Genomic DNA, 19,177 nt, shown 5'->3' on the forward strand with positions numbered 1-19,177 from the left:
CATGTGCCCCTTCGAACCAAACAATTTGTTCCTCAAGCATTTCCGCGTATCATTAACGATAATGGAGATATTGCTTTGTAACACTTTATTTTCCCCATCCTGTATATAGACTTATAATAACGAAATATTTACTTATAGTAATTGTTTGCATGATATTATTTCACACAATTAATTAATTCTGACACGAATGATTCTGACACAATTAAAACCATAGAGCCTAATATATACGTTTCGAAAATGATTAGAACCCCATCCAGAGGGATGAAAACCCTCATTTAATTGATGACCAGTTGATTGGCTTCTCCAGCGATATAAAAGCTACCGCTCCTGTAACCATCGACAGTACAACACCCTCGCTCGAAGTTACGTATCGTTCGTCTTACACGAACACTAGGATGTGAGTTACATTTTATCAAATTTTGAAAATTGTTATATGAGTTAGTCTGTACCCCATTTTTTGTTGCAACTCTTTTTCTAATTTTCAGGACTTCCAGCTACCTTTATTGCATCGTTCTAATCGCTCTTTTCGAGTACAGAATAATTCTCGCAGCGAGAACATTGGCGTCGAACGAAATGATGAACAACGTCCAAAGTCCTGTAATTATGACACACAATCTACCCAACGTGGTAAACTTTTAAATCATTTAGCAATAATTCATAACACTGATATATTTAATAATGCATTATCGACTCTATACGCTTTTATTCTATTATTATATACGATTTTAGATTCAATCGATGCAAGAGAATCTGGAGAACAGTGGAAATCGATTATGCGAGATAGAGTATCAAGTCGTAAGTCTTCCTTAATATTTCTTTAATTTTATTATGATCGATGCCATATAGGTTCACTTTGAAATTTTTATTCAATCGAATGTTTATTACTTCATTTTTAATACTGCAATTTCGTGAAATCTTTTAGGCATTTAATGCAGTCGTCTAAGTGTTAACAATAATTTCTGTTTTAGACAAGAAAGACCATAGGCAAATGCGTGAAGCTAGGCCACGGATTGAACGGCTGCGTTGCGGAGAACTACGTGAACCCGTTCCATCAAGACTGCTTCTAAGCCTTCCACCAAATTACCTGCGAAGCTATTTCGATGTTCATTAGCATTACTATGATCTCGATAACGTAAAATAGACTTCACCGACACAATTTTCGGGCCTTTCGATTTCATTTCCGGAGATCAATGTAACGCGTTCAATGTAATGTTACCACAAATCACGGGTGCCAAACGGGGCCAAAATAAACTTCTACAAGGAACACACGTCCTCTCTCTCTATCTGCCTCTCCGTTTTCTTTATTTAAACTAGTCGCGCGACGAAGCGAAAGAATTACGACAGAATGATTTCCCTTCGGCGCTTAATCAAAGCTCCCACAAGTGGATCGTCGGAAAAGTCTCGAGCAGAGAGACTCTCCGAGCCTCGAGAGACGGATGGGCAGGATCGAATCCGTCAAGCATCATGAAGAAAAACTGGCCGTCCTGCTTCCGGTGCACGTGACGAGCGAACACCGTTCTCCCTTATCAATTCCGTGAAGTCCTCGTGGCGAGTGGGGCTGCTGCTATAAAGTCTCTGGGAACGCGAAGACATTCCTCAGGATCGCAGCCGACCCGGATGAAGGGACTTCGAGGGCTCACCTGGGCGATCCCGCTGCTCTGCGGGTTCACGACATGGGCCCGCGGTGAAACGATCCCCGAGAACTTTGGTAAGGCTATCGAGCGTGTTTTTCGTCGCACGATTTCAGTGAAATTGTCGAAGTGATTCTGTTGCCATGTTGCTTCTTCGACTTTGAGCAGCTTGGTCAGGTCATATTTTTATAGAAAAATGGTTAATATAGTATGACCTAATAACAATAGTATTTAATACTAATAATAGTATTTGTTGGCCTAAAAATTCAAATATTTGTTTTATAGGGGAATAAGTTTGTTGCGAAGTCACTCTTAATATCATCGAACATTAGTTTCAACCATTTTTCTATATACCGGTTAGCTTGGAATGTAACAATTATACCACGAATATTTACGCAAAATTAAAATATACTATGGCAATTGCAAGATAATTCTAGTTTAATAATTTTAATCATTTTAATAAGGCCAAATTAATACATCAAGATTCTTAGTTACTTTTACTTGCCTTCGCAGTTCAAAATTATGTCTGATCATTTATATCATAAACGTATAAAAATCTGCAGTGCAGTAGCAATTAAAAATTAATTTTCTCAATTACTCCGAAACGGCAAGTCGTGTTGTTCGTTTCACAATTCGTCGGGAAAATTTCTCTCCGTTGTAGAGGAAAAGCTGACGGCGCTCTCGAAAGTGGTCGATTACATTCACGGGAGGCCGGATCAAATGAACGCCGACGCCACCTTCTCTATCACTATCGTCGAAGGTAACGAAGATAAAATAGCCGCCTTCCGAATGCGTTTGTATGTCGAAACACCTAATGTCTTTGCGTTCGATGCATGACCGCGGCGTGTCACGAACCGCAGAAATTAATGGAACAGTGGACGAACTAGCTAAGTATGAATACGTAATCGGCGTTTATCTTTCTGTGACAGCCAACATAGCGGCCACGCTTATGCACAGAAACGCGCGACAGCTCGATAACAAATACTGGGAAACGTTGACGAGGATTTTGAAGCTATGCGACTCGATCCGACGATACCTGATGGATACCATCGTTCCGGCGAATAAGGACGTGCAATTGTGTAAAAGATATTTATTTTATATACGGTAAATTATTTCTTGCTAATTAGCAGACTGTGGACGTTCGTCAGTAAAGTAGGTGGGACATTTAAAAGAATAACAAGGAATATAGAATTTCGATATATTAACTCTTTGCACTTGAGTGGACTCTAAGGCACCGCTAAAATTGTTGCATCACGCTCTAAGATAATCCTTATATTATCGAAGATTGTTTAAACATTTTAAAAATTGTTTAAATTGTAGCCAAAGAGTCACAAGTCACGATTCCATATAAAATGGAAATAGTATAGACGAGAAGAATGATTTCAGATTTACAAAATTACAGATTTTTAAAATGGCGTCAGCTGCAAAGTGTTTATTTCTATGTTCTTTATTTAACGCAAACGATTTTTATTTTACGGTGAAAATCCGCGGTTAGCTAATTGGTATTGAATCGTTTTGACAAAGAACGCTGTTTGGATTGCAGTGCACCACGCGTTGAATAACCCTGTTTTGTGGCTGCGACCCATATTCTGGCAAGATGGCGGCGTGGACAGAAGCAGTCCAACGCCCGATATAACTTATCGGGATGTCAAGGAAATGATAATGCAGGGAACGCCCAAGGAAGAGGAGAGCGACCGATGTCTCGGCGAAATCGTTAAGAACGGGCTGAACTATCGATATCGAATGCCCGATACGTGCAATCAGATTCTAATGAGGCGGGACTTAACCAGGGGGTATCCTCTGACTCACAGACTGCTGATCGTCCAAGTGGCGAAGACGGTTCGGGACATTTCGCTTCATTATAAATATATCATTTAAATATCCGTTTGAATTATGGTATAAATATATTATCATTTATGTTCACATATTTCCAAATTTGGAAAAAGACAAATTTAAATTCGGAGAAATCCGGATTTAATCAAATATTTTTAGCAGCAATTTGTGCTGTCGATTCGATCGCATTCTTTTATACGAAGAATTTTTAAACCTCTGCCAGCAGATATTGCACTATTACGTTGCAAAATAATTATTATGTTATTATTTATCATTAAAAAGTTGTTGTAAGCGTGACCATTTTATTAGTCACAAGATTTAATTCCATACGTGCGATAAAGAACAAAGTATGTAATGCAATAATGAGCTATTTTGGATTTAGAGATAAAATGGCTGCAAAGGGTTAAGAGCTTGCGATTTGTTTCAGCTGAGATGCGAGTACGGTTTGCCGGTACGTTCCTCCGATTTGGCAGCTTCTTACTGTTCCTCGATTCTTCAGGATCTAACTGACATCGAGGCAGCTGGTTTTCCTTACCAAACACCGGACTTAATGATGGAACAAGGTAACAGGAAGAAACAGCGAGTCATTATTAACAAATCGATTTTCATCTCGCTAATTACTTCTTGCGAAGTTCTTCTCTGCGGAATGGAAGGCTTTCTCGAGTTCACCGGCGGCCATTTTGAACGGCTCGTGTTAGACTGGGCGAATCCCAGAGGGTGCTACAGTTCCTTAGGGTGAGTTTTATTAATAATTATTAACCCTCGGACGGTGGATCATTTTCGAAACTGTTATGTTCAGAATGTTTATAAAAATCCGGAATTTTACTCAGAAATTCGACATATAGTTTTAAAGATATTTCTTGCAGTTCTATTAGACTCTTTGTTGTATCTATTGTAACAGCAATTTATCTCATTTGACTGTTGAAAATTAATTAATTAAATCAGCCACCGTCTTGCGAGGGTTAATAAGCGAAGTTATAAACGAAGTCAGTATAAAAATATGAAAACTACGTTTCTTTTGTTCCTGCCAGAAACGAACTTCTCGAGAGCCAGCCTCGATTGGTGCGTCGAGCTTCGACACCGACGGACTTCGGTTGCGACAGTCACGCCACCGGCCTCGCGGCCGCAACTCTTTCATTGTTCATTCGCGAGAACGTGGAAAACGCATTCAAATAGTTTATTAAAACCTTTTCCAAGTCACCGCGAAGGCTACCTGACCTTTACCTGCGCCTACGAATTCCTTTTCGCTGACGAAATTACTCTTTCGAATAACTCTTTACTCAGTAGTTCGTTAATATCATTCGTTTATTGAGAAACAACCTTATATAATATTTGTACTTTGCCGTTTATTAGCAGCTTCGTATATCAGCGGTTAATAATGAAACACTTCGGTTACTTAATCGTTCGTTTGCTATCAGACTTAAAACATCTCCGAAGACTCTCAACTATATTGTTTTTACAAAATAAAATCTTACCTACATGTCGATGAATATCATTGTGCCGACGGTTGCCGCCTCAGAGAAATGATTCAAAAAGAAGAAAAGAAAAGACGACGTTGAACGTATTAAAATAGAAAGACGATAGAAAAGTTTACTTCCCGCATTATATAAATAAATCGGCTTCACCGCGGTGAAATAATCGGGCCTCGAAAAATTCTCTAAAACAATTCTCTACCTAAAAGCTATTCCAGATCCTCGTTCCAGCTTTCTTGCGAATCCTCGCAACCCTGTCGTCGCTGAATTTGTAAAATGTCCGTCGACCGATCTCAGCAAAATCAGGGCAGAGAATTTAACTGGCGGCGAAAGGATTGCGAGAAAACCGAGTCAGTCCACGGCGCGGAAGAAATCGGGAGGATGTTACGAGCGTGCAATAATTTAACGGGCGCGTTGTAACGACAAATTACGGGCCGTGGTTTGGCGCGCGTTACACGACCGCGCGTTTTATAGTGGGGGCGGGAAATGACGGAGCGAAATAAATAAGTCAGTCGTTAACCTTGCGTAGGAGAGACTGGTTCTCGGCCGATGAGGCAACGCGTATATTTTTGCATACGCTTAACATTTTCGTTATCCTTGAAAACCCAATCTATTCCCGTCTCGCGGAGGATCGGCGCCGCCATCTTGACGCCGCGTCGCCCCGAAACGCTGCGAAACGAACGGCGGTGTCGCGTCTCAGCGCCGAACAAAAATGCACCCCCTCCTTCCTACGGCTCGGCAAATGTTCTATTGCGCATTGCGTGCGTCGGAAGCACCCTCGAACGATCGTCGATATCCTTCTGAACAATTTACAGAATTTCGTTGCGGAATATAATAATAGCTATTGATAAACTGCGGATTTTACTGCGGAATAAAAATTGCCTGCGTTAGTTACAAGACACGCATAGACGTTTGTATCAAGCTTAAATTACTTTATTCACCCGAAAATAATAAAATAGTATTTTTTCAATTCTCAAAATGTTTTCACTGTTTTGTAATCGATATATTCACAAATGCATAAAATCCGCAATTTTTTCTAAGCCGCTGAGTTAGTCGACTAAAATAAATTACAGAAATACTTAAAGTCGCTCATTCTTAATTTTCGAGTCAGACTGGAGCGTTCGAGATCGCTGCAAAAGTTCTTAGATCCCGATAATCGTCCGAGAGCCCAATCTCCCGTTGCCATAAATACGTTCTAATCTACGGTTCGCGATTAGCGTTGCGTCACGAGACACGATTTCACGGTTTCCGATAAATCTTCTGCCGGCGGGAAGCCGCGCGGTGCCTCGTGCTTTGGTGTGATTCCGCTGATTGAACCTCGAGCGACCCCTCTGCGAAGCAATTAGACTGTTTTCATCGGTAGATAGATCTTGATCAGGGACCAGGAACGGTCAAATCGCTTCGGGGGACATGCGCGCGCGCGCGTTTCCGATCTTTCTTGTCGCGTGGCACACTGTCGCGGTCCTTTTCAAGGTTTCCGGTAATTGTACGGCCTGCCGTAGGGACCCATCCTGCTGTTCAGCTTGTCGTACTTCAGCTGCTGGAAGTGGCTGTACACCACCAGCCACAGATACGTGTAGATCACTGCGAGAAAACGGTGTTTAATATTATTATTTCCTTAATTCTCGCCTACACAAATACTTTTTCAAGATATTTTATTATTTAGAATAAGAGCTGATATTTTTAATAATCCAGCAACAAAACAAAAAGCAAGTGAAACGTAAATAATATAACAATGTAATAATATAGTAATATAATTAAGTTTATTTAATATAAACTAGGACTAACTTTTTAATGAAAGTAAGATGTAACTATAACGATTCATTCTCTTAATTTCATTTCCAGAAAAATTCACAAATATTGTGCATTCTTTATTAAAACATACCCTAAAAGAAAACAAAAAAAAAAATTGGTTCTAGTACTGTAGCAGTCCCTTAAGCTTAGATCGAAGGTACTCACCGACAGCTATGAGACCGATTATAAGCCACAGAATGCCGTTTAAGGTTTCATGATTGACGAAGAACATGATCGCCGTGTAGATCACGCTGATCAACAGCCCGATTGCAAGTATGATACCAAGAGCCACCCACGGCAGCATCATAAACGTATTTTTCTACAAAAACGTATATTTCCATGGTCAGTGGACACCCAAAAAAAGGAACGTCGCGCTATTATGGTTGCCGTTTCACGGCAGCCAAGGCTGCCGTTTGCAAGCGATCGCGGTTTCCCCTTACTCTGACAACGCCGACGAGGAGTAACGTTGAGATCAGGATCGTCATGCACAGATTTATCGCGAAGATGATCTTGACGATGCTCTGGTCCAGAACGTCGATCAGTATCGTCTTCCATTCCACGTTCAGAGTGAAGACCAAGACCAGCGAGATGATCGAGAGGATCTGAAAAAAAAGAGAAAAAGCGATGAGAACACTTTCGAACGGTATAATTACATTAAATGAAAATTAATATGAAATCAATATGAAAAATTCGGTGACACTCACTATGCCGAGTATTCCGGTGAAGATGGTACCTAGTTTCAGCGAGTAACACCCGCAGCACGACGTCAACTGCATTCTGTAAACAATTATGAAATTTTTATTTTACTCAGACATTCGTACGTTTTCTGGATTTTATTTTACAGGTCATGATTATTCGACAGAGTTCTCGAAGAGAACGGTGTAGGGAATGAGATAGCATTTGGATCACGGGCGGATTTAGAAGCGGGAGTATTTTTAAAACTGATCGACCATCGATCCCGCATTCTCGCTAAAAGATCATTGTCTATTTATCTACGATCTACATACTCCTTACGCTAGATCATCCTGAAGCGATCATTCCATTTCTAATTTGAACAAAACGTTTACCGCTAAACCAACCAAGCCGGTCAAAACGATCGCTTTTTGTATTTCAAAGTTGCTGAAATTATAAAGTTTATTTCAGAGGAAACGATCGAATAAATTTCTTAATCCAAGAATTTTCTGTAATAACAAATGCTTGGTAGTTCTAGCGTTAACCTTTTGCATTCGACGTCTCCGTCAAAGAGTTAATGAAGATCAATTTCAAATGGCTCCGCTCCCGAGCCCTCGCGCGTGAAAGATTAATGACAACCAGATTCTAAAAATACGCGGTCAGCTTTGAAGAGTATTTTTCGTTATTTTTCCATTTATTTGCTCACCGTTTCCCTTTCATCTTCCCGCGTCCCGTGTTTATTCCGCGAACGCGCTTCGATCGAGCGTCTCGAGCAGATCGTTCGCCCGGCTCAATGGCGTAATCGTCTTATTAGCATGTCGTGTCGTTACGTCGACGCTGACGCGGCGTCGTTCACCTTACTCATTTTTATTTCAGGCGGTACGCGCGACGCCAGAAATCACGAAAAAATTACTTGGTATGCAAATCGGCGCGCGCTCCGCGGCTCGTTCAAATCGCTCGGAGAGCGTCGATCGCGAGAAATGTCTACGCGGCCGCGCGATTAAAATTCTTTCGGCGAAACGGAACGCGAAATTATTTTAGGCACGAAATCATTTCTGCGCCGAGGACAATATTCGTGGACTAATTATTTTTATTTTGTGGGTTGGGCGACCCGGTTTCCGCGACTGTCCCAATTTCCGTGTCTATGAATTAAATCACTCATTTCTCCGTAAATATATGTTTAGCGCATTCAACAGAAGTTATAATATTCGATGACGATTTGACTTAAGTAAAAATTGGCTTAAAGACACAGAAACTGGGACAGCTACCCTAGATGGTAATATACAGCGACTGTGGAGACACTGTGCGAAGAGCATTCGCGAAGTCAGCAACAATGTCAACAAAACATTCGAACGAATTTTTCCAACTGATGGAAAAGGGGAAGGGGAGGCCCGGGGAGCGAGGAACGCGAATGCGAATTTCACGTTCGCGGATTCGGTGGCATTAAACGGCGCCGTTTGATTTGCATCACGCCGAGAATAGAGGGAATATGGGTCATTGGCATAGGTGGCCCGGTGTCTATTTTAACTTCTTCAGCGGCTTATGTCTCCCGTCGCTGACCTTCCCTTCTGCGTTTATTATTCCTCCGGATGGTCGTATCCGGCCGTGCGAGCAGTGGAGAACACCATCGCGCCGCAAATGAACGAATAGAATTTCTAACGAAATAACATTTTCGAAATTTTGCCAAATTAATTCAATATTTCCATTATTTTTTAAGGAATAAAAATAAATGAAAAATACGAAATTAAATTATACAGTGTGTCCCTAAAATTTCATGAGCCCTAGAAAGGAACGACTCATTTACTAACTTAACGACTCGTTCATAAAATTGCGAACGACATTTTTAGTAAGGAAAGATCGCTTTAAATAAATTCCGGATCAAAGTAGATACTTTCAAAGACTATTATAACAAACAGAAATCGATTAAAAATAAATTGTTTCTTTCAATACCTTCGAGATGTTAAAAATAGCGTAATAAATTAACTAGCGTAATTAAATTCTTCTAACGTCTTCATAATTTCCACTGTTTTATATTTTGGTTCATAAAATGATCTTCTCATTTCAAACGATCCCAGTATTATACATAGTCTGCTGTACAATTCAATCGAACAAGACTCGACAATCTCCCAGAATGTCGAACGCAGCTTTCGCCGGTGACCACGTCGCTCAAAAGTAAAATCAGCTCGTGTTTTCTCCGATCGAAACGATCGCGTCCGCGTCGGTCCGCGTTTCACGGAACAACGAAGCTCGTTGATCGCGCCGACCGGCCGGCCGGCAATTAAGCGGGCTGTTAATTAATTGAGACGAGAGCCGCGGCGCAAGCGGTGATCTAGAGCGAGGCTCGCCCGCGGAACGGAGTCACGGTTAACTCACCTTCCGCGATTGGCTGTTGTGTCATCCGTATAGCCCTGAATCCCGGCCCTTACATGGACCGAGCGCGCGCCCGCGAGGCTTGTCTGCCCTCGACTAGTAAGTACTACTGATCACGGCCAGACGACCACGCGAACGCGCGACGGTTCCCCTTGATTTTGAAGAGCGCGCGAGCACAATTCGTTTAACACTAAACGTACCAAGAGGGGTCAAATGACCTCTTTTGAAAATTTACTTTTCTAATTCTTGCATTTATTGTTATTTCTGTCGGTCATTTGACTTTCTGTAAATTCTTATATCATCCGATTATTCAATTTCCCACTTTCCGTTTTTCAAGTAGCTTATTTTTTACCGACAAAAATTCTATGGTAAGATTAGGTATAGAAAAATGCCGGTACGTTTAGTGTTAACAAATTAATATACTAGGTTTCACCGTTTGCACTCGAGTGGTGACTCTGAGAGGCGCCACTGAAATTGTTACAGCACATTCCAAAATAATTCCTATATTGTGAAAAATTAGATTTCAAAAATTATTAATAATATAACTGCTGTTGCATGAATTACAAGATCCAATTTCATATACATAAAATACATTTTGTCATATAAAATGGAAATATATGTCAGAAAAATTTCTTACTTAAGAATCATTGCTAGAATGGCTTCGAGTGCAAAGGGTTAATATACTAGGTTATACAAATTAATGTATATTAAGTCGAGTCCTAACTAACTTCCGTGTTTTCATCAGCCATTTATCTTGTTTTTTGTTTTATTTTATTTATTTCGAACCTCTATCTATTTAGTAAGAATGAATACTTGATTGTCACGGTGCCTCATAGAGGGTAGATACGAACAATAGATTCTAACCTAACTGCATCGGAAGTTATTTATGACTCGACTTAATAGTTATACATAATATTATATATACTATATTTTCAAAAGTCATTTAATTTGCCGTTCATCTAATCAAGCATAGAGTTCTTACTCTTCGCAGTTTTTTCCAATCAATTTCATATCACAAATAAAAATACATAGCCCAAGTCCGTTTGTCACGTTTTATCTAATTGATAACTATCGCTTAATAATTGTCACTATATTAACAGAAACTATAAATCTAACTTCCTTGGATACTTAAAGAAACATCTCAATTTTAACACAAATAAAGTTAGGCTGCTTTCAAAATGGCCGCCTTGTGTCCAGCGGCCATATTTGCTACCGTCTCTTTTACCCCTATCGACAATACGAACTGTTCTTGAAATTATGAAAGATGTGTCAACATTTTTGTGCGAATTCGCTGGGAAAAAGCGCGCTTGGATGAACGGCGGGGAAAAGCGGATCGCCGTGAGATCGGCCGACACGCGCGACCGTGACGGTCATGGCGAGCACGGAGCGGAGCCGAGGCCCCTGACAGGCCCCATAAGGAAACGCATCTCGATCCGCCGATTTCTCTCGTTCACCTCGCGCAAAAAGGAAACGCGTCACCGTCCGCCGGGAACAACAACCAGTCGGTTGACATTGCCACCGGCTGTCCCGACGATTTCTGCCTCGCGATAGAACGCCACGGATCCGTGATTTATCCCGTTGTCCCCGCGACAACGGTGTCCAACGTCCGCAATAAATAGACTGCCCGAGGTGTTTATAGTCGAATATATCATTGGCCGACTCACGAAAATTAGAATAAACGAGAAATTCTCTGCTGGATCTCTGAAAAACATTTCGAAGATGCTATGCGCGGGAGAGGTATGAAATTTAATTGTTTTTTAATTTTGTTATATGTGTGATCCGTGTGTCTCTAGAAAAATATTTATATGTTGTTCTTACTGTTGATAGTAGACTGATGTTGGGCTATAAAGAAAATGGCGAATTAAGGCAGAAATATTGGAAATAAATAGTGTCGAATTGATAATTTTACTGTTCGTATTATGCCCCGGATTGCATTTTAATTAATACTTGCATAAAATATTAGAATTATTACAATATTAGTATTACAATTAGACTACGATATTTTAAGCATCGATAATGAAAATTACTAAAAAAGAATAGCAAACTGTAAGCACGTTAACATTTAATAAATCATTAAAACTCTGAAAACCAGTAATACGTTTTTATTCCACTTCCGTTTCCTACGATCGAATTAATAGGTGTTATTTTGTCTAAAGAATCGTAGTCCAATTATAATTCGATCAATGGCAACTGGGCGTAGCAGTCGAAATGGCTTCTTCGATCGCTATCACTGACATTTAAAGCAATCGAGTTAAAAGGCGTAGAACGATATTCATCGTTGCTGGCAATAACGTTGCAGAATACTGCTTAAAACGCATTAACGAGGGAACATTAGCACGCAACTAAGCGTGCCCGTCTATAAGCGGCGATGATACGTCGAATTAGGTCAGCTTAGGTGAACCGTCTGTCCGTGTCAAAGAGCGAGACCGTGAAAAAATCGCGACGATTCCGATAACTGGCCGACGACGCGACGAAACGGACGCGCGTCTCTGTTTCGTATCGGCTTCTGAAATCGCGTCGGAGTTCTATTTATTAAGCGAACGAAATGGTAATGCAAGGAACGACCAATGCAACCGGAAGTTGTTCGAGCTGAACGCACTTTGACTCGGTTTGCACGCGGTGTTGCAAAAAGCTTGTTGCGTCATAAGATGACGGTGATCGAAGTCGACATCTTGTTACCCGCTGGACAACGTGACAACATTCTTTGCTTTCTATCCTTGTGTCGGCGAGGTGTGGTCTCGCATGATGCATTTATCTCTATCGGGAGAGCCACTGTTTCATTTTCTGCGACGCTGCGCGACGGTGATCGCTAGACCACGATTCTTTATGCAAAATGGAAACTCCCTACCGCGACTGCAACAAACGGGCATTGAAAAAAAATCTGTTCTCATTTGCAACGTTATTAATTGTTAGATTTTCGTAATTGCGTTTATCACTATTCCTACCGCAGATTTCGTGTATGCCTAAGTAGACCAAAAGGTGTATTTTCATATCATTCTTCATCAAATTATTTTGATTTCAAAAAATATCTCTCTAAACTGCAAGAGGTGTTGTTAATAAGAATAAATCGATGGAAATAATGAATACCTATTATACTATATTCTACACCTACATTTAATAGCTCGCCTATTTTAAAATATTATTACTAAGACCTCTCGATCGCTATGACCCAGCGCTTATTTTCAGCGATTAATTCCAATCGAATCCTGTCCAATCAACCGCGACTAATTGGCCTAGATGGAGCTCTCCGAAATGTTTAAAAAAGAGTCGATCAACGACGTGATAATCTCATTAAATCGAAAGAGGGTTTTAACTTCGGCATATACCAAAAAATAACAGTCGATGCTCTCAAATGCTTGAGAAGAGGAAAGGGAAGAATGCGTGATAATCCAGCGGAAGGAACGCGAGTCGAATTGCAGCGGGAACCGATCCGTGGCCGCGTTAATTTTAGGGCGAGCCACGTGCGCTAAACATTGGTCGGCGGGAAAAAAAAATAGAAAAACCACTTGACACGCGTGTTTACGGCGCCCGTACAATTATTCTTGACCCAGATGCGGCCGTTTAATCGGAAGCGTGGAAAAGGGCGGATCGGCCTGCTCGACCGAGTAGAGTCGAGTGGGAGCTCCGTTTCCTTCGTTCGGGGCGCTGTCCTTTCGTCGAACAGATACCGGATGATCGATACACCGCGCCAGCCTTTTATTTAGAATACCTCCGGGCCCTGATTCCTAATGGAACGGAGCGTATCCGGTTACCGGCCGGATTTATGGCACGCGATAAGGGAAGCTCGCGACTAGAACTATGAGAGGTTGGAGGTCGAACCGGATTGGTCTCTAATGTTCATCGTTTTAAACAAATTCGAATTTTTGTGCAATTAGAATTTTAGCACTTTGACATTAGAAAATTATTTACAACGAAGTACAGTAATCGATGATGAACTTCTTAACAATAAAACTACCAGACAAATCAAACGTTCCTGTTTTTCTCGTTCACAGTTTCTACGAGATATTTTTGAAAAAATTTACGAAAAAACTTTGCATTCGTTACTAGCTATATTACGGTAGCTTCTAGAAAAATGTGAACGTGTTTCCGTCGTGGTACGGTAAGAGTCCATTACGCAAGAGACTGATTGAATTCACAAAAAGACTACGCCAGTGGAAGGTCGCGTGACACCTACGTATCGGACGCCGATGGATCGCGGCGATCCTCGTTCGCGAGTCGCCGTCGGAATTTCCGATTCAGATCTTTATCGAGGATCTTTATATGTGCAGCATCCGTCACGGCCTCCGTGTCAGGTGCAACGTCGCTTACGGAATATCGATTCTCGATCGCGAGTCCCTGCTTTCGTAATTGGTTTCCGCGTTCGCCGAGAAACGGCGGATCCCTGACCAGCAAGGAGGTCTCTTCTATTCGTCAATTAATCATTTCTCCATTATAGAAAATATCCAATTCTTATTTTCTTTTCAATAGTAAAACAATTTCGATAAGCATAAAATATATACAGACAACTATAACAAATTACAGGTCCGTCCGTAAGAAACTGAAGAAAACTTTAATAATTCCATCCGAAAAAATGGCACAGAAGAAAATAATTTTCATATGATTCGCATCAATTTTCTATAATTTACTATAATTGACATAATTACTGTTATTCCTTCTGTATCGAAATTATTTTCTCACTTTGAAAAATAATAACGCTTTAAATCTGCTCTATCATTGATTTTAAGCAGTAAGCATAATTGAATAAGTTGACGCAGCTATATGAGTATAATAAGTATTTGTTTAACTTCTATTTACTCATTATTTTTATATTTATTCATAAAATTTGTTGTAATTATTTTGAAGTTTTTTAAAATTTTATTGGATTGTTCGGAAAGTCATTTCGTTCTTTTCTGGTGGAAATAAAACACAATAGATCACTAAACAAAAACTATTTCAAAGATTCAAACAAAATGTTCAACAAACAAGACCTGCTATATCAGTTGTCCAAATATATAATGATTAGGCAGCTTAAGCGTGAAGTTGGCTGTGAAAAAATTAGGTCCTTTGTTGGGAAGAAACGAAATTACTTTCCGTACAATCCAATAATTAGACTTCCAATTATGGTTTACGAACAGACTGATCTAATATCTAAGAGTAAAAAGCATAAATTCGGATAAAGATCCGGGGTTTAGCAATTGAACGAAACGTTGCAAAACTCTGGCGCAGCCGCAGGTTCGCGGTAGATCGAGAATCCGCGTGATCCACGTGATCCACGTTCGAGATGCTCGTCTTAGCCAGCAAGCGAGCACCACGTGCGCATGTATTGCAAGTATGTGTTGTCATGGTTCAGTCGCGATCGCGAGGCCTGGCCTCCTTTTACATTTCGCGGTGCTTGTAGCGGCGTGCCATCTTCTTGCACACCAGTTGCACACGATTTTTGTGGGTCGCTCGTAAAACACCCACGATCGGTCCATCGTTGACCTTGCGCATTCATCTCCCTCTCTCTCTCTCTCTCTTTCTCTGTTCTTTCCCATGTCTCTGTATTTTCGAGCAGTGGCACGATCTTTTTACACATTATATGTACCTCCTTTTATGCCTTCGATTCATCTCTTATTATATACTGCCACTTATATACTATTTACTTGTTATGTATGATTATACTGCCGACGAGAATATTTTTTTGCCACGCGTTTAATTCAAATTTATGGAAAGTGGAAATATCCAAAGTCGACTCTAAACAGAAATCCAATAAAAATAAATTGTTTCCCTTAGTAATATTAACAAGTTGAAAAAGCGGAGCGATGATAATAAATTTTGTCTACGCCTTCACAATTTTATATTCCAGCCAATCATTTTTCTCGGAGAGAGAATAAACCTGAATTCTTAGCGGCCTTCCCACCTGAACAAGCTGTCGCAACATTTGAAGCTACATACGCAGTACTTTGAACGATACCGACCCAAAGGTCTCGATTTCAGCTATTTGAGAAACGCAGCTGTTTTTTGCTGTACTACCTCTCTTGTTCCCCTGTCTGTTCCCTTGTCTGTATTCGTATTCCACCGTCGTCATCTGTTTATCGAGAGCGAGATCGCACGACGGTACAAACAGTTGTGACAAATAAAATATCCCGCCGCACGTTTTTCTGCATCATTTAGATAGGCATTCTTTTAAAGGAACATTCAAGGAGACATTGCAACACCGAATTCGAAGAACGTTAGTTCGCGTATTTTCTTCGCGATTTACGCACGTTTTCCTCCATTCTTCGTTGTATAATGACACCGCGCGGGGGCTCACGGTTATCTTGACGCGTTCCCGGTACCGGCGACGGAATTTTTCAAATTATTTGCATGACAAACACACGCGGCAATTTTTATCGCCCGTGCGCTCGCCGTGCTCGTTGCACTCTTTTTACGCTGTAGGCTAATACGGCCGCAGCGAACAGGTTTATCACAACCATTAAATAACAATAAACTTAAAATAAAAACAGCTGTCCTCGGGACGATTCCTCGACTGGCTTCGTTCGCCAGTTTCCTAAACCTTGTGTGTTACAAGCGTGCGAAGGCCCGCTTTTATCACGGCTGCGAATGAAGCGAACGATGCCTGTCGTGTTAACGCGGAGTTTATTACACCTTTTCATTTAAGAGAAATATAAGAAAAGGCCGCGGAACCTGCGTCAGAGCGACGCGTCATAGTCGAAGAAACCGACTGCACGCCGTGGTCGATTATACAATTCCCGACGGTTACCGTCAATTACTGTAATAACAGACAGTTTTCCTGTCGCGAACCGAATGTTCATCGTATCTTACGTGTTTTAAACAGGTTCGCGGGGAAGAATTTCATTCGGAAACCGTCACCGATTACGCGGACCGATTACCTTTAATTAATTACCAATGCGGTAACGACTCCGCTCATTTTTCTGTTCCAGCAAAAAATTCATTTGTTTTTGCAATAGCGGAATCCGTGGAAAAAGTAACTTGAAATAATATTACTAAATTGCTGATAAATCATTTTTGATGGAACGAAAATGTTACATAAAATATTAAAGAAAATAATAATATATATTAATGATTTAAAAATATTAGAGATCAATAAAGATAAGTTGAATTATGTATAAGTTAGCTAACTGTAACAGGAAGTGGTTCGAAGTCGGCAAGAACTTTTCTTTTTAAAAATACGTTTTCCGACGAAGAGGTTTGATTTTTTTTATGTGCGTCGACCGAACGAAACAGGATTTCGGAAATTTCAATTCAACGCGGCAACTCCATCGGAACGGGACAGAAAAGCGTGGCGATTGATTTCACAATGCCGATCGGCGGATCGTAAACATTTACGAGCAAGCTGGCAACCGGCGCGCGACGACAGAAACATATTTGCTTTCGCAGCAATTGTAAGAGAAACAATTATCGCCTGTTGATGGCCCATCGCCCCACCATTATCTCCCCGGTTATTTTTAATTTCCGCGTCGAACGATTCCTGTTACACCGTTCCCAAGGTTCGCGATCAGCCACGCTCGTTAACCCTTTCGATTACAACAACGTGTCACGCTCGTTACAAAGGTTTCGCACGTAAATCCACTAAATATAGACGTTGAGCAGTTCCTTTATAACGTAATTAAATTCTACTATCCTATTGTCAATATTTAAGCATTTTATAATGCACTTCAGGACAGTTAATTTTCTTGATACGTTCGAAGAAAGTTAATTTTCTTAATACATTTTTAAAACGCTAACTTTTTGAATTGATTTGAGGACTATTTTCCTAATACATTTTAGAAAAATGAATTATCTTAATATATTTAATAAATAAAACTTTCACTTCTTAGTGTGTGCCTTTATGAACTCTGTATTATAAATATAAAGTCTCTTCCTCGTCTAGGAACTTATTAGTGACAACGCTAGATCAACGTAGCTGTGAAAGAAATCGTACTACAAAGGGTTAAAAGTCCGCGATGACGCCCGGGATCGAGTCTATTCAATTAACAGATGGTTCCTAAATGTTTTCACACGGGACAATATAAGCAAAAACGTGACTGTTCTCCCAACGAGTTTCTCTTTCGCGCGAATTCCACCCAAAAATAATCTAATAGTCTCGTCTTTGACATTGTTAACAGTGAACCTACAACGCCGGTCAAGCATACCACATTCTACATTGTTTGTATTAAAATTGTTGAAATTGTAAATAGCCTGTCTTAGAAAATGATTCATTAAATGGAATCATTCGCGCGCAGATTATGACGAAGATAGCAAGATGTCTAAATAAATCATGTCAATCATCATTCTAGTCATTTTCGAGCACTGGACGAATGCACAATTCAAAGACAAAACTTTGCCAATACTCCTCCCACTCATTTAACAAAATTCGCCCGAAAGTTCGCACCACTTGTTAAATGCAATTGCTATCATTGCTCAATATTTTACAAAAGGAACACAACGTTCATCGTTAATTCTCACGTACGCTATCGCACAAAATTAATTTGCAATCTAAAAATTAACTAAATAAGTCCTCGTTCTCGAAACTCTGCCACTGTTCCTGAGCGTGAAGAGCGGACTTACTTCACAGCACAATTTCTTCCGGCACAGGGGGCACGAAGCGCTCGAAGGAGCGTCAAGCTCGCGCACTATATTCGGCAGACCAAGGGTACATTTTCTAGCGAAAAGACACAGCGGGAAGTGACACGAACTTCCGGTCCCGAAAGCGTCCAACACGGTTCACCGTCCATCAAAGTCGGCTTCGAGACGTGAAACCATCTGGATCGGTTTCCTCCGACGAGAAAACTGTTGTCGAATGTCACGATGGTCTACTCACTTTTCGATGATACCGGACCGGAAACGGAACAGTCCCGGATGGCGGAAGGGAAGGGTGGCTCGCGGCGGGGTTGGCTGGCGAAAACTGCACCGCGGGCGAAGGTGTCAGAAAGTGAGTAAGCGGGAGAGAAAGAGAGCGAAGTGAGACGGAGAAGAGAAAGAGAAGCGTCTCTGTACCTTGAGGCGCAACGAAATCACGCTTAGGTCCAGCGCGCGCGGTCCGCTCGCAATAGGAGATGGTCAGAAACTGTGCCAAGAACAGTATACGCCGCCGCGGCAAACCGCGACGCGGTACACCTACGAGGCAGCGCGCGTGCACCTACACCGCCGGTGGCTAACCAACACACCACAGCAACGCCGGATCCGGCGATCTCTGATCTCTGTTCCGAGCGGCGAGCGATCGCCGAATCGATATCGTTTTCCACAACACTGTTTTCTTGTCTCCGCCGCGGCCGAGGTCGCCGCAAAGATCCACGGTGAAAACGATGCTGGTGGTCACCGATGACCGGCCGACGGAGGACCCTTCGCTCTCCCAGCTGCCAGTCCTCGGTCTTCCAATTTCTGAAAGAAGGAACGAGATTATACACTAGCTTACCAACGTGTTGCAATCATTTTTTAAATGGA

At 41.2% G+C, this 19,177-nt stretch overlaps 3 protein-coding genes across 6 annotated transcripts; 2 read left to right on the plus strand and 1 right to left on the minus strand.

The window, feature by feature from the left end:
* The first annotated feature begins 351 nt into the window (after positions 1-351).
* LOC144473229 (uncharacterized) lies at positions 352-1,233 on the plus strand. The gene is made up of 4 exons (XM_078186918.1): positions 352-397; positions 486-627; positions 730-795; positions 969-1,233. Coding segments are annotated over exons 1-4 (309 nt in total). The 5' UTR covers positions 352-395; the 3' UTR covers positions 1,068-1,233.
* A 384-nt stretch (positions 1,234-1,617) lies between these two features.
* On the plus strand, positions 1,618-5,102 carry LOC144472398 (UPF0764 protein C16orf89 homolog). Its single transcript, XM_078185444.1, has 7 exons — positions 1,618-1,708; positions 2,293-2,391; positions 2,561-2,710; positions 3,175-3,470; positions 3,892-4,027; positions 4,097-4,199; positions 4,496-5,102. The coding sequence occupies exons 1-7, from the start codon at positions 1,618-1,620 to the stop codon at positions 4,638-4,640; spliced, it is 1,020 nt and encodes a 339-aa protein (XP_078041570.1). The 3' UTR covers positions 4,641-5,102.
* LOC144472399 (uncharacterized) lies at positions 4,752-18,888 on the minus strand. Of its 4 annotated transcripts, XM_078185446.1 has the most exons (6): positions 18,731-18,876; positions 18,555-18,638; positions 7,435-7,507; positions 7,171-7,332; positions 6,896-7,049; positions 4,752-6,520 (listed from the first exon to the last, which is right to left on the minus strand). In XM_078185446.1, exons 3-6 carry the CDS (start codon positions 7,504-7,506, stop codon positions 6,405-6,407), a joined length of 504 nt encoding a protein of 167 aa, XP_078041572.1. In that variant the 5' UTR covers position 7,507; positions 18,555-18,638; positions 18,731-18,876; the 3' UTR covers positions 4,752-6,404. The 4 variants fall into 4 exon arrangements, with proteins under 4 accessions (XP_078041572.1, XP_078041571.1, XP_078041574.1 ...); XM_078185445.1 differs by lacking the exon at positions 18,555-18,638 and having other exon boundaries at positions 18,731-18,888; XM_078185448.1 differs by lacking the exons at positions 18,555-18,638; positions 18,731-18,876 and adding an exon at positions 18,302-18,521.
* Between the last annotated feature and the right edge of the window lie 289 nt (positions 18,889-19,177).

The sequence above is a fragment of the Augochlora pura genome, chromosome 7 (assembly GCF_028453695.1).
Source record: "Augochlora pura isolate Apur16 chromosome 7, APUR_v2.2.1, whole genome shotgun sequence".
Taxonomy (NCBI): domain Eukaryota; kingdom Metazoa; phylum Arthropoda; class Insecta; order Hymenoptera; family Halictidae; genus Augochlora; species Augochlora pura.